The sequence below is a fragment of the Melopsittacus undulatus genome, chromosome 3 (assembly GCF_012275295.1).
Source record: "Melopsittacus undulatus isolate bMelUnd1 chromosome 3, bMelUnd1.mat.Z, whole genome shotgun sequence".
In the NCBI taxonomy this organism is placed as follows: Eukaryota; Metazoa; Chordata; class Aves; order Psittaciformes; family Psittaculidae; genus Melopsittacus; species Melopsittacus undulatus.
This window is the reverse complement of record NC_047529.1, coordinates 40,622,918-40,638,615: the sequence shown is the minus strand read 5'-3', so window position 1 is coordinate 40,638,615 and position 15,698 is coordinate 40,622,918. Positions and strand designations below refer to the sequence as shown.

The 15,698-nt window shown below is 36.0% G+C and overlaps 1 protein-coding gene across 1 annotated transcript in view; it reads left to right on the top strand.

Moving 5' to 3' along the window:
* The window catches only part of EYS (eyes shut homolog), a 776,683-nt gene that overhangs the window by 366,434 nt on the left and 394,551 nt on the right, over positions 1-15,698 (top strand). Inside the window, exon 27 of the mRNA XM_031052748.2 lies at positions 3,205-3,404. Coding sequence (XP_030908608.2) covers positions 3,205-3,404 — 200 coding nt within the window. The remainder of the gene's footprint in view (positions 1-3,204; positions 3,405-15,698) is intronic.

Below are 15,698 nucleotides of genomic sequence, written 5' to 3'. Positions count from 1 at the left end.
AGTTTTACAGTGGGTGACTCTTAGTAGTAAAGTTGGACTTTAACAGATATATCTGGATTCGGGAATCCAGTTAGTCAGCTTTATACTGACTTTCTCTGGGACTTAAAGTACTCCATAACTTGTACTACTTCTTGTGAAAATAACTGTGCACTGCCATTCTCTCTCTCAATTTTCTTGGTAATAAACTAAACCTAAGAACACTCATAGAGCCAAATTCTGAACTTCTTACAGCCAAGAGCTCACACTGATTATTTCTTTCAATGGCTAGAAACAGACATATATTCCATGAATTTGTCTAATCATTTTAACCAATATACATTATTTATGTTTTCAGCAGTACCATGTGAAAATGAGATATATGTGTAATAATGGCTTTGGAAAAAAAAATAAAATCTATCCTAAAAATTCTGTTAAGTATTATTATCCTTAGCTTTAGCTTACTGTAAAGCATTTCATCTAGTACCTAAATCATTTTATGTTCTCAGTTTTTTGACATTCTTTATAATAAACAGATTCTAGAACTTGGCCCAATGTTTCAGTTTCCCCTAGCCATAAAACGAGGAATAATTATCTGTCTAAGTGGAAGTCACAGTTCTTTTCTCTGAAGACTTAAGGATAGCATTAGCAATTTTTTCTGTAGCACTGCAATGGGAGTTCATGTTGATAACTTGTCCATTATAACTTCCAAGTTTTTTCCAAGGTCATTGCCTGTTAACAAAACATAAACTCAAAGGATTCCTTGGCAGACGGGGAAATGTGTATGCTTCACAGGAAAAACAGACACAGAAAAAAAAAAGCCTAATGGAAGGGAGCCGTCCTGCTTTACTCTAGGAGCTCAGGTTCAAGAAAACTCCAAGATATTTGAAAGAGGGTAAAGTATGTCAGACTGGTGGTGTGAAAAAAAACCAACAAAAAACTACCAAAACAACTCTATGCAAATAATGATAATTGTATAATTTTCGTTTTGTGATATCGTTTGATTTCTTTATAAGACAGCTCATTGAAGCTGTCCATGTTCTAAAAATTAGCTGGGAAGGAGAGTATTGGTATGCTGTAAAGCGTGAGTACTGGGCATCATTTACAGATTTGGTGATGAACACCCCACTTAAGTTAATACAGCTCAGTTTGGACAGGTTACTTGTTCTATAAAGACGGAAAGAAAGTTTTCCAGCCTATGAATAAACTTAGGTGTGGTGAGTTAACTTTGGCTATCTGCTAGGCACACACACAGCTGCTCTTGCACTCCCCTTCCACATCAATTTATGGATCAGGATAAAAATAAGGAAATTGGTCATGGTCACTAATTACTGTCAGAGGCAAAACAGACTCAACTTGGGAAGATTAATTTACTGTTGATGAAAACCTAGCACACTTCCTTCCAGCCTCCCAGAAAATACGCTTCTGCACAGGCTCCTCTCCATATAGGCTGTACATCCTGCCAGGATCCTGCTCCAGCACGGACACTCCATGGGTTGCAACTTACTTTGGAGCACATCCACCTGCTCTGGTGTAGTATTCACACACATGGCAGTGTGGATATCTGCTCCACTGTGGTCCTTCATGGGCTTAAAGAGGCCAGCCTGTTTCACAGTGGTCTTCTGCAGGGGCTTCAGAAGAATCTCTGGTGGAGATTGCCTGAACCACCGCCTTTCTCTGTCTCCTCTGAACTTAGTGTCTGCAGGCTGGTTTTCACACTTTTTCCTCACTTTCTCATGTTGTGCTGCACAGTGTTTTTTACTCTTTCTTAAACATATTTTCCCATAGTGTCTGCTGGACTTATCTGTGCCCTGTGATAGGTTCACTGGAACCAGCTGGAATCGTCTGTGTCTGGTGCAGAGTGCAGTAATGCTAGTGTGGTAGTTCACTTAATTTTGGTATTATTAAATTTTAATTTTTTAATTATAATTAAGCAAAAAAAATGATCTATTACTTGATATATTCATAATTTATTCTACTAATGTGCAAAGCTGTAATAACAGAAGTACTAGAGATGGATACAAATGAATATAAATTAAGGACACTAGACAAGAGAAATTACTGGAACAGAAAAAAAGGCAGAAAGTTGGACCTGTGAATTGAGATTTTTTTATGAGCACAACAAAGACTTATGTTTGCCAAACCCAAATGTAATATAGCAAAAAGACTACTAGAACCTAGGCACAGGATTTTTGGCAGTGTGTAGAACTATCCCCATCTTCCCATGGGATATGTAATTCAATTAGTTTAGGTAATGCTCACTAATAAATTATCCTATATACACCCAGCTGGAGAGCTTATAGGAAAATAAGTTGTTTTCGCACAATTCCCCCTGGATATCTGAATTTGCATTCTGTCAAAGCAAGTGTAGTACCTGAAAGAAATCTGAGTGCCCTTGGATATTCTTAAAGAATTAAACCTCCTAAAGTTACAGGAGTGTGAGAATAAATTTAAAATACTGATTTTAGCTAGACTGAGTGGTAGCAGCAAAACAAACCTCCTCTGGGATATAGGCCAAAACAAGGTTTCCGTGCTCAACAGCAAAACCACACTTTTTTCACTGGCAACTGCACTAACTAAACTCACCTGTAATTCTGGGGAAACATTGATTTGCTGCTACTTTGCATGGTTTGAATTTGATTACTTTCACGTTAGCTTTATCAGAGGAAATTGTTTTATGTGAACACAAACATTTCTACGTGTTTCTGTTTGCATTTTTATGCATTAATTGATAATGAGAAAATATTTATCAGGAAATACTGATAAAAGGCTTGTGTGCATTGGTTAATATAAGTAATTTTGTATTCTGTCCAGAACTGCCTGACTAATGCTACTTTTTTTTTCACTGGTATAGGCCCTATTATAAAAACTTAAAAGGAATAATTGTATAAACTACGGTTCAGAAAACATGCTTTAAACTTTTAATAAAGGAAACATGAGTGGGAAGCACATACTTACAGCTGAAAGACTGCTTATATAACAATATATTTGCATCTCTCCAAGATTAATTAATAGCCAGTATAGTTCAAAAATTAGTATGAGTTGCAATCAAAGGATCTTTGTGTAAACAAAAATTATCCCAAATTAGAGGCTTTTGTTTATCAGACAATAAAAAAAGTCTAACACTTATTCTAATCTCCAGATTCATTCCCTTGCACTTGCTGTTGAAATGAATGAATAAGTAATGTGTTTTAAAGCAGTGTAGTCAATTATTATGTCTCTCTTCAGGAATGTGAATCTGCTCCCTGCATTAACGGAGGTTTCTGTCAAGATGCTGTCAATGCATTTGTTTGTACTTGCCTGAGTGGGTACACTGGCAGATTTTGTGAAGTTGATGTTGATGTTTGCAGTGAGCCTGCACTGAACTCAGTTCTCTGTTACAATGGAGGTGTATGTGTTGATGGACCTGGAAGAACATTTCATTGCAGGTTAGTATGAACATTGTCATATAGCTGCTTTAGTTAATACATATTTATTTGCTAAGATTTCAGAGCAGTGGTATTTGTGCAGTATGTGAACTCAGTTAATTTGATGTTCAATCTAGTGATCAAAAATATTATTACCTTAAACCAGTTACTGTTTAACATCAGGCCCTTTTATCTGGAAACATCTTCTAGTGCTTTTCCTAATTATGTGTGGAAAATCCTGACATAAACTGACCCTAAATTTTTTTAAATCATTATGTCATTATGTTTACCGGTATGTATGTACTCATGTGTTTTGTGCTCAAAGAGAGAATTCATTTACAATCAAACTTAGATGACGGTAGTATTTGACCTTCAAGTCCTTCAAGGACTCTTCAGTTCTTTACTGTGTGGTTGTGAGGCACTGGAATGAGTTGTCCAAGAAATTAGTGAATGCTTCATCCCTGGCAGTTTTCAAGGCCATGCTGGATGGAGTCTTGGGTGACATGGTTTAGTGTGTGGTGTCCTTGCCCAAGGAGGGGGGGCTGGAACTAGATGATCTTAAGGTCCTTTCCAGCCCTAACTGTTCTATGATTCTATGATTTATAGTATGTGTGTAACAACATATATCCAAAGAAATTTCTTATGATCTATCATAATTCTCTGTCTGTTTAAGGCTTCTGGCTAAATACATCTAATATATAGTCCTTGTTAGATAACTCAAATATGTTATTGTTTAGCTTACATCACTCAATACATACTAAAATGCTTCAAAGTGCAGTGTTTTTAGTGCACTGAAATACTTTTGCAGTGGGCTGCTACCTGCACAAAGACCTTCTTTTTTCAAGCTGCAGTGTCCTTTCTTCTTTCACAAATGAATTTTCAGAGCTAAGTGAAATTACTTATATTTCTCCTCTCTTCTGCTTGGGAAGTTATTCCAAACATTGTGAGTGTTACTACTTTGCACGTGCTTTTGAGTGCAGCACTGGCCATCAGGAGGAGCTGATCATGGATGCAGAGTGAGAAAAACTGCAAATAATTAAGATCAGGATTTTTAGTGTTGCCAAGATCATGAAGTTTTAAATGACTGTTGTAAGACTATGCAAAGGTAAGTTGATGTGAGATACAGTTGCAATGATACAACAAGAATTGTCATACTCACAAACTTCTTCTTTCTGAGGGGGTACAGGGAATGGACTTTTTTCAGTTCATTGTCACTTTTACATTGATATGCTTCAGAAAACAGACATAACTCATTTCTTACCATTCAGCAGCTGCTCCCATTCCAACTAAAGTGTACAAGTGGAAATTAGAAACAAAAAGATCATTAAGTTGGCTTGTTCCACCTGCTTTAAGAGGTCTGAACAAAACTCCTGTACAGGCTGGAGAATAGGACTGATACGGAGGATAGGAAAAGCAGAATAGTTGCAGAATATGGAAGGGAGAAACAGCTTCTACTCTAGCAAAATGCCACAGATACTCAAGTGAGTAAGGAGTCTTCCTGCCTGTTACACACTCATTATGGAATGGGCAGGAGGAAAGACAAAAATCTGGTATCATTTAGAGACTCCTTGTTTTGTGGATCTAGCTTGGTATGGCTTGTGGTTGGTAAAACTGGAAACAGCCAGTAATGAAAAGTGTCCAGTAATGGATAAATGTCACTCTGACTTAACTGCAGGCAGTGCTGCCAGCTTGAGTTATGATGTATGTGATATTTTGCCCAGTAGTGTAAGTGAACAGTTCAACTTTTCTTGAATTATGTGGGAACCAATTACAGGAGCAACCCTACAGGCTTCTTCCTGAAATAAATATTAAACATGCCTTTTGGGATAGCCCTTGAATTGTGTGTTAGCTGAAATATCTTTCTGTCTTCAAATCCTTGGTTTAAAATTAAAACAACTCACTGGAAATGAGAGGGGTGTTGGGAGTTGTAATTCAGTTCTGTCCTGGGCAAAGTGCCACTGAATCAGGGCTTCAGGAAACATTACAATCTGAAAGAATGCCCATCTACTTTCTTTTGTATTTCAGTCTTCTTAATTAAAGGAACTAGTTGCCACAACAGCAAACACTGTATAAATTAGCAAATTAATAATAAAGCTGTCATTGGATTCAGTGATGCTTTCAGAAGACAATTCAACTCCACTTACATATGGTTAATATAATAAGTATGTAATAGGAAATCTGAAGCCTTTTCATAGTATTCTGCAAGTATTTTGAGGAAGAGAAACTGTTCTTCATCAAATACTTAGATTTTTTTTCATTATATTTAATCCACAGTTGTTTCATCCTCACTTTTTCACCTTTTGGTCCCAGACCATTTTGCATGTTTGGCTTGGGATTTAAAAAAGTAAAACCAAAACCAGTTAAAGTATTCCTCCTTCCCCACTCATGCTGGCATTGAGCCTTTTTCAAATGCGTGTTTCAGGTACTTAGATTAAGTTCTTGAGTATTATAGCTTCACTGTACTTTTTCAGGATATATATAGCACATTTGGGTTTTGTAATGCTTTTGTTAGGGAAGACAGAGGTGATTTTTTAATGTCATTCTGTCCTTTGTGATCTGCTCTTGAGTAATCATTTCCAGAATTTAAAATCATTTATTAGCACAAGATAACTTTGTTGGTCTGAGAAATATGTTGGGTCACAAGGTAGGTTTGGTGCTACCCTTGAATTCATAAAGGGAGACTAGTGCTTTTTAAATCTACTTTTTGGATTATATTTGGTTATTTGCTGAATTACATGCAGAACTGAAGATTTTTTCCAGCACTTTTCAGCTGCTTTTCAGAATCACAGAATCGTTAGGGTTGGAAGGGACCTGTGCAGATCATCTAGTCCAACCCCCCTGCCAAGGCAGGGCCACCTAGAGCACTTTACACAGGACATATCCAGGCAATAATCAAAAGGTTCTCCTGCACTTCAAAAGGCTGAACGTGTGGAGCATTGTTCAACTGTGTGCCCCCATCAACCCAAAGAGTGATTTAATGGTATTTGTTTTGACAATCAGTTAGGTCTTATGTGCCAGGTAACAGAAAAGGCAGGTTTCTCTTGGAAAGATCTTGGAAGATTATTAACTGAAAAGCTTCATTTCATTTAGCATTTGATAGTGTGCAAGGTCTGACTGAAGTTGTAGAGTACACATTACACAGAGCTATGTATCTAAGTTTGTCAGAGCACTGAGATAAATGTAAGAAAGTGATTTTATCATATAGAAGGAGTAACTCCACTGGAACATCGGAATCTCTTATAGCAGGCAATACATAAAATGATAGGTTCTCACTTTTGTATGTGCTGTGAATACATGTGTGGTAATCTTTTCTCTCTCTATCTCCTCTGTGTGAAAACAGATGCTCCTCCACTTGTATGTAGATAAGGAGATGGGTTCTGCATACTTGCTGATTTAATAATCAGGTACATAGTTCTTCACATTTAATGAAGCACTGATATTTTAGGCTTTGCATTGTGTATTAGGTAACATGAAAAAAGGAGAATGGATGTACAGGTCGAAGCCAAGGACACTAACCCAACACTGCTATTCCCAACAGTGGGTTGTAGGAATATAAAAAGTGCATGCATAATATTTTTCCTCCAGTACTCTCCCATGTTCCCTCAAACAGGGGATTTCCTGTGTCCTGTGGTTTGCTCAGTAGAAGTCAGTGAGTCTCTAAGTATTTACACAGCTTCCCTTAAACCTTTATAAATTTCTTCTCTGAGGAGGGGGCTTTGAGTAGGCAATCTCCAGAGGTCCCTGCCAACATCAGCTGTTCTGTGACAATACCATTCAGCTAGCAGACCCACAGGCCTAGCCTGTTGCATGAAAAAGGCCTCAATTTTTTAGCTTTGAGCACCACTCCTGATAGCTTTTTCTCATGTTCCCTTATTCTGGTGTGAATAAGAAGAATGAAAAGCTGATTCCTAACCATCCTTTCCTTGATTTTGCAGTCCACTTCCATATTGCCCCATGCTTCTTCCTTTCCAGGCTAAAGATTTTTGGCTTTCCCAGTTCTTCCTCCTTCAGAAGCCATCTCAAGCTCCTGGTCATTCCTGTTGCCCTTTTTCCAGGCTTTTTGATTTGTATTTTGTTTTTTAATTTGTATTTTTTGCTTTACTGACACGAGGGGATAAGAAGTACACAAAGTATCGAAGCTGTGGGCCTCTTTGTGCTTTATACAGTGGCATGTTTTCTTCCTCCTTCTCTAATCCTCCCATAACAGCAACGAGCATTTCATTGATGCTGGCAGGAGAGGGTGTTTCACACAGGTATTACAGTTTTATTCTTAAGTTGGCTGATACAGTTTCCATGGAGAAAGTTTTGATAAAGTTGGCATACTAACATGTTCCTATACCACTCCATGTATAATTATTTTAACTATAAATATGCATATCGATATGTGTGTGTGTTTCCATTACACTGCACTTCTTTATTTAAGCAAAATACCACTTCACTGTCAGAGCAATAAAAATAGGTAATTATTTTAATGACATTTTCTAACCATTTATTCAATTTTATAGCAACAAATTCTTGTGTCTCCATGTGAAAAGTACTAACTGTGATACTATTAAAAGAAATAGTATAGTAAAAATGCAGATCATGTCCTGTATTTTTCTTACTTTCTGAATTTACAATAAAAATCTTCATTTATGCATGTGACAAGCTTCTAAGGGATTCTATTTGCTACATGCGAATATAAAGTAAATAATTCATTTAATAAACTGTGTATGCTATTACTCTTTAACATATATCTACACTTTCAACTAAAATCAGAACTGTAACCATAAAAATGTTAATATGTAATTCAAAAAGGTAGTTCTCCAAGTGAATTATAGTTCTGAATTTTTTTAGACATATCTTGTTGAGAAGAAGCTTAGGTGCTTATAATTTGCATTCTTTAAAATAAGTTTTTATTAATACATGCCTTATTGCTCCTTTTTCATTCAAATTGGATCAAATTGATATGTTGCTCTCTTTGTATGGTATTGCATGAAAGGTAAAGGAATATATCACAGCTGCAAAGACATTAATTTTAGAGAGGTTTCTCATATAATAGCAAATGTATATGAAGGTCAAGATCACAGGATTTGGAATGAGCAATTAAAAAAACAGATAAAGTATCTAAAGATGTTTGATGTGCACTCTCTGCCTGGTGGAATAACTGCTATAGCTGTATCTTGTAGTGCTTCTGGGCAAATGCAGAGAAAAATTGTCATTCTCTCACTGAAGTGGATAGTTATATTGACATTCAGACATTTTATCGAGTCATTTTAAATACCTACAGAGGCATTTTGCCAATTAAATAGCAAAATACAAGTAGAAAAAAATACAAATGGTAAGAGGCTGTAAAGGAAAAAAATACAAAGAGGCTGTAATGGTGGTGTCCTGGATCCAGCAACAGCAATCATTTTAATCCTTAGTAGCTGGTGCAGTGCTGTGTTTTTCAACTTTAGTCTGAGAATAACACTGATAACACACCAATGTTTTTAGTTGTTGCTAAGTAGTGTTTACTCCTATCAAGGACTTTTCAGTCTCTCATGTTCTACAGGTGAGGAGGGGCACAAGAAACCAGGAGCAAGTGGAAACAGGACACCTAACCCAAACTAGCCAAAGGGGCTTTAAACCGTGACAGGTGGAGCATGAAGAGAAGCAAAGCATTAAGAAACACATCCCAAACATGGCTACAATTTTTTATAAATAGATGCACTTTCTGTCTTGTTTCATTTTACTATTGATATTTACATTGGTAGTATTGCATCTAGTTAGAATTACCACTCTTACCATTTTAAATTTCTAAAATTCAACAGTAAAGTGAAATCTGCTAGAGAATTAACATTGTCTACAAAAATGAAGACAGCAGTGTCTGGAAATGGGGCACTAAAACCTAGTAGAAAAAAAGCACACACAAAAGCAAAACAGAAATCTGATACAAATCACCCAGCTGCCCAGTCTCAGAATAAAACCATTTTAGAGCTTATATCTGAATAGCTAATGCCAATTCTTATATTATTTTATTTTTTGCAAACCCTTTAAAAATTCACTCCTTGAAAAGACACAAAATGTTCCTACCCTATGTGTATATTGGTTATGGGTTTGGTTTTGTTTTTTTCTAGCTACGTTGTTTTCTGACTTCATGAAGCAGAAGCTAAACAATAACAGCTACTGAGAATTGTGTTCACATCCCCATTAAAGAAGATGCAGTGACTGAACAGTTGGGAATGTGACTGTAACAGAACATTTCAGGTTTTTCTAGCTACACACAAAGAATGTTTAATTCAGCTTTACCCAAAACATCCATGCCCAAATAAAATCCAGCACCTGGAACAAGATTTAAAATTTCACAGTGCTTTAAGATGCAATGTGCTGCTTATTTATTCAGTGTCACATGTGGAATACTAAAGCATGCTTCCCAAGTGATTTAGTTACATATCACCTTTGATATTTTTCCTGTTAACTGTCTTCAAAACTTAGTGGTATTTTTGGCACTCTTTTTCTCTTTTTCCTTCTAAAAGATATATTCTGAGTGCATGTACATAAATGGCACATATATTGGTAACAATGACTTTGCCTTTTTTATCAAGGGGAAAATATTGCTTTTTATTTGAAAACAAAAATAGAAGTTTTTAAGTTTCAGCTTTTCTGCATAAGAAAGCTTTCTTCTAAACTGCATTTACTTGTCCATAAACTTTGGACGCAAAGAACATAAAGAATTTGAATGACAGTATCTTTCAAGTCATTGTATGAAACAACAGAATTTCAAAAGGTTTTGGTTGGCTGGTTGGTTGGCTTTAAAGGGCGTTTATTGAAAAAGGTGCACTATAGCTCATGGCTATTTGGTTTTGTTATACCCTGCATGTAAAAAGTGAGAAAACAAAGTACAGTTGAAAAAAAAAAAAAAACCACAAAAAACAGACTTCTCTGTAGCATTTGATTTTTTTTTTCTTGTAGCACTAACTGTTTCACATTGTCAGTCAGAGATACAGATTGTTACATCTTAGAGAAGAGCACAAACAAGGGCAAGGGAAAGAGAATGGGGAAAAAAAAGACATTATATTGGTCATTTTCACAGCCCACAAAAATAAAAAATGTTTTTCCATCTAATTTCAGTGTTGGAAATGGTTGTTTCAGAATTAGCCTGTAGGAGAGCCATACAATTTTTGAGAAATGCATATGTGTGCCAATATGCATGAATGTGGTTAGATACACCTTGGAATTTGATATTAATAAATAAATATAAATAAGTCCATCTGACAGAGTAATAGTACCAGAAAAATATTTTTCTACCATAAAAACCTTCTGTAATTTCAAGTATTATTTATTCTACCCATATTGAAAATCATACATAAGGTATTGTATTCTTTGTCCAAATGTGGCATACAGTGTAATTCTCTTACAATTTCTCCAAAGTGTCATGAATTATGTATATTAATGCCACTGGAATTAGATATTCTTTCTGTATATGGCTTTACCTGAAATGCTTCATTATTTCCTGAAAATTTCCCAATTTCAGTTGTGCAGGACACAGCTAAAGATCAAGTCTCTATTCATCTGCAGTGGAGAATTGGTGCTTTCCCTTAAGAACTAACCCCAGTGGCATAACATTTTCCTTTCAGATGCTACTGTAGTGTAGTACCAGGTAATGGCTACCATGGTCCCATAAACAGATTTTTTTCTTTTTTCCAACTGTGTACACTTAAATTACTTCATGTAAAAGTGACCTTAGTAAGCACTAATGCTAAGGACAAATTAAACAACTATTGTAAAATAAATTTCCTCACCTTTTGAGCATTGTAAAACTTCTGTTTGCATTATTATTATATTCAATTGCATTATTATTATTTTCAATAACTTTAATATTGATGCATAGTTCTTTGTACTTGTTTTCATTTTAGGGAATTGGGGGAGAGCAAATGGAACACAGGAACTGCTATTTAATGTCAGGCCTCAGTTTCGTCTTGTTCTCTGTACTTGTACTGTACTGTAACCAGAGGTCAGAGGAATGCCTGAAGAACTCAGTAGAAAAACTACATAATTTTCCCCACCTATTCATATACCAACATGTACAGGTCTCAGTGTAATTGGTCAGAGGCAGTAATTGCCCTGAAGCATAAGTTTAAGATACTTCTTAAATGTTATTTTAATGCAATTATGCTAACCACTATACCACCAACGCCCGGCGTGTTAACTCCTTCCCTCCCGGCCAGCTTCCAGTCCCCTCCCCAAGCAGGACGTGCTGTGGTATGGAATACCTCCCCGACTAGCCCAGACCAGGCGCCCTATCTCTCCCTCCTCACTGGCAGAGCATGAGCTACTGCTGAACCCATGACACCATTAAATATGGATATTTCTGTATCCCATAAAATTTCCAAGCCATTCCAAGCTTTTCTTCACATATCTACCAGTAAATATTGCTTATTTGTTATAAATATGTTCAGTAATAGTGTTGTTTAAGTAAGTATGTCATGTATATTGCTGTATATATCTTCCTTTTTTATTTCTTCTGGAACTCAGTTTTCCCCAAACAAGTATTTGTTATTCTGGATAGGTTTCCCTAGAGAAACTGTTTCCTGCAAGATTGTAGGTTCTCTGTCTTGTTCTCAGTGAGCACTAGGGAATATGTACTTCACATACTAGATGCTTTGGTTCCTACTAAGTATTCCTATGATTTTTCTCATTTTTCATCAACAGTCTTCTTGTGATGGTAGGAAATATAACTACTGTTTGTTCTCAAATAATAAATAAAGGGGAATGAAGACACTTCTGGAAAGTGATTTGCCCACCTTTGCTTACCAAGTAAGTGTAGAGGGCTGGCAGAAATTAGTTGATTGCAAGAGTAATGGAAATAGGGAACAGAAGACATAATTTGTCATTGCCAGTGCTTTATTGAAATTAATATATTTCATTTACATGCTAAATTCCACTGAATTTAAAAGGGTAATCAAAACAAAACAACAGCACACAAACAACCAAACAGATGAAAGAGACTGTAGTTTCCAGGAAAAGTATCTGAGACTATCCTAAAGTTCGGCTGTGTACAACCCGTTCCACTTCTGAAAATTTCCTGTTTGGTAAAGACTCTGACATTTACTCAAAGAATCTATTCTTTGATTCTGATGTATTTATTTTTTTCATAAGGAAAAATCTCCTGGTTTTATTCCTTCCAGCTATTTAGTGATGTTTCATGCAAGGCTTAGGAAAGGTTAAAGCACAACATTGTAAGGTTTAAACCAATTTTATATTCCACTTTTACACTGGTAACAACTTTAATTTCTTTTGTATTATGGTTTGTAAATCTCTCAACCATTTCCAGTATCTGCAGCTGGGTAGATTCAGAAATTAAAATGGGACTCTTGGTAATACACTGGCAATGCGAGAACTGAAGTTATCTTAGTCTGGTAAACTTTTAAAAAACTAGGGTGATAGGAAGCTTGTGCAATGCCTTCATTGTATCATTTGAACTACCTTCTCTAGAGAAGTATTGTGCAGTGGGAAAAAATTGAGAAGCATCTGTTTTTCACTCCAGGTCTTACCAGGTTTAGAATACCAAATCAGTTTTAACTGAAAAATTAAGTTTATAGATTACTGATGTGAAATCCCAGCACTATGAATGAGATGTGGCAGAAGATGATGTAGTGATGATTAAGTTTATGTGGATACAACTAAACTTATGAATTAGAATCTCAAAAAATGAGCAAACAGATGCACTTTCTGCTGGAGAGAGCACCTGCTTTAGGCCATAGATCTGCCTCCACCCTTTTGACAGTACAGAGTATTCGCTGCATTTACAGAGATCACAAATTTCAGTTTTACCAAAATGGAAGAACTCATTCCAGCAGCAGCAAGCATGACTAGCTGCAGTAAGTCTTCTTCTTTCAAATGGGAAGGAAAATGCCTGAAAACAGCTTGACAGTGTAGCTGCAATATTGAGTTGGTACCTTCTTACTTGGCATCCAGCAAGACTAAAGCATATCTACCATCTACGGGGCATTCTCTCAGAAAATAACAATATTTAAAGGATTAAATAGAAGTCACAGAGCCTGTCTTTTCATCTGCAGTCTAGCTTCTCTCCCACAGCTTCATTATACTGGTAATAAAAACTTTACACAGTTTTGCAAAATCAGGAGTGGCAAATAATCATAAAATCATAGAAATTTTGGCTTGAAGGTACTTTTAGGTCATCTATCCCAGCTTTTGGCTTAAAGTAGGATTGTTAGTCCTGGATTAGCTCATGGCTTTCCTTAGCCAAATCTTAAAAGCCTGCAAAAAAGGGAACCCTTCAGCCTCTGTTTTGTTTTTTTTTTTTTTTTTCAAAGGTCCAGACTGCACCTTCCTACCCACAATCTGTGACTTTTAGCTCTTCTTATATTTTCTCAAATAGAATTAATATCCATCATCTTTGTAACACTGCAAATAATTGATGCTGTTATTCAAGCACTCATTGGCCTTCTCTACACAAGATTTTACAAGACAAGTTCCCTTAGCTTCCCAATGTAGATCACATCAGCTAAATGCTTGATATTTTGACCCAAACTCCCTTCTGTTGCTTAACCCAAGAGGAGGGGGAGGGTGGAAAAAGAAACAAAGCGGGAAGTGAAACTAAGTGTAGTGCTCAAGATGCATCCATACCATTGCCAAGAGACCCTTTACAGAGGGCTTTTGGGGTAGTACATTGAGTATGTAACTGACTGACATAGAAAAATAGCCACCTCTGGGGATAGGATCTAAATACCTTTCCGAGTAATTTTCTCAGTAATTGAAGTTGTGTTGAAGATGACAAAATCCAATTCAATCTGTTGTTCTGAGTTTTATGCTGACAGCTCATTTGTTTTTGTTTCCTATCTGTGAACACTGTTTGAGAAGCAGTAGCAGAATTTGTAGCGGTTATACCATTTTTCACTTTGCTTGGAGACAAAAACTGAGTGTTACTACCCAAAAAAAAAAAAAAATTCTATATTAACAACATAGGCAGACTTCTTGGTTTCCTCATTGTGGCAGGTGTGCAAAATCAGAAACTGAACTAAAAAATAGACAAGCCCAGACCACTAATAAGATAAGCGTGGTAGGGAATGCTACCAGTATGAGTCCTCTCAGAGGCCTGAAGCAGCATGTGGTGCACATTGCTTAGATTATTTGGAAATTGAGAGCAAAGCTGAATCCATGACCTGCTTTCAAATGAGAATGAATGCTGCTCCTGGTAGCTCAGCATGATGTTTTTTTTACACTCAGAGCCAACTGCTTCAAAACAATAAAGAAAATCTTCTCCAAGCCTCATCTATCCTTCACATAGGAGAACAGCAACAGTTGGCAGTGAGTGGAAGAATCCTGCATTCTGTTTTGCTATGCCATTTCAGACATATCCTTTCCTCATGATTCATACAGTAAAATCTTACTCCTTGATGAAAACTGGCATAACCAATATTATATATATAAACATGTGTTTATGCATACATAGTTATATGCAAATATATACATTGTTTTGTTGTGAAACAGAGTTTATCTGGAGAAATAATAAAAAAATAATCCAAATTTCCAGTACTAAATGAAGCATACATTTAGTTTAAGATGCTTTTTAAAATATTATATTAAGTGTTATCATTGTACATAAAAAAAAACAGTGTACCTTTTACTTGGAAAAAAATAAATATAGTTTCTGAAGCAAATGGCAACTAATGATTTCTGTACCTTGCTATGAATAAATGGGCACAGAACTTGCGACACAACAGGGTCTGATGTTCAGAAAATATACTTAGCTTTTTCAGTTCAGGACTCTTTTACTTTTGGAAATGTAGGCATTGAAAATATTACATTAAAAAGATAACTGTAAACTGGAGGCAGTGCAGATGTCAATGGTTCTTATATGTCACTATTTACATGTAAAATAACTTTGAAATAGCATGCTGTGTGTGATCTGAGAGAGGTTGTTAAATATTTAATATTACCATTAGGCACAAAACATGCATTCCATATTCAGTTTTTAAACAATACCCAGCTAATTTTTAAGTCTGCAAATTTCTATTGTAATTTTGATCCATCTTTGTTTCTAGCTCAGACTGACATTTTCCCCCAAGCAGTGTGTATCTATGTGATTCTTCCAGGAGTCCTGTTAATTTGACTTTGTACCTTTCAAGTAATGTCCTGAATAACCAAGGGAGTAAAAAAAAAAAAAAAAAAAAAAAAAAAAAAAAAAAAAAAAATGAAAAAAGCATCAATGGAAAGGACAAAGCCTCTTCAATTTACTTACAAGCACTGATCGACCATATTATTGTAAAAGGTATCAAAGAGTGAATCTGAGCCAAGATAAGCATTACTGAACACTGGGTACTTCTCAGA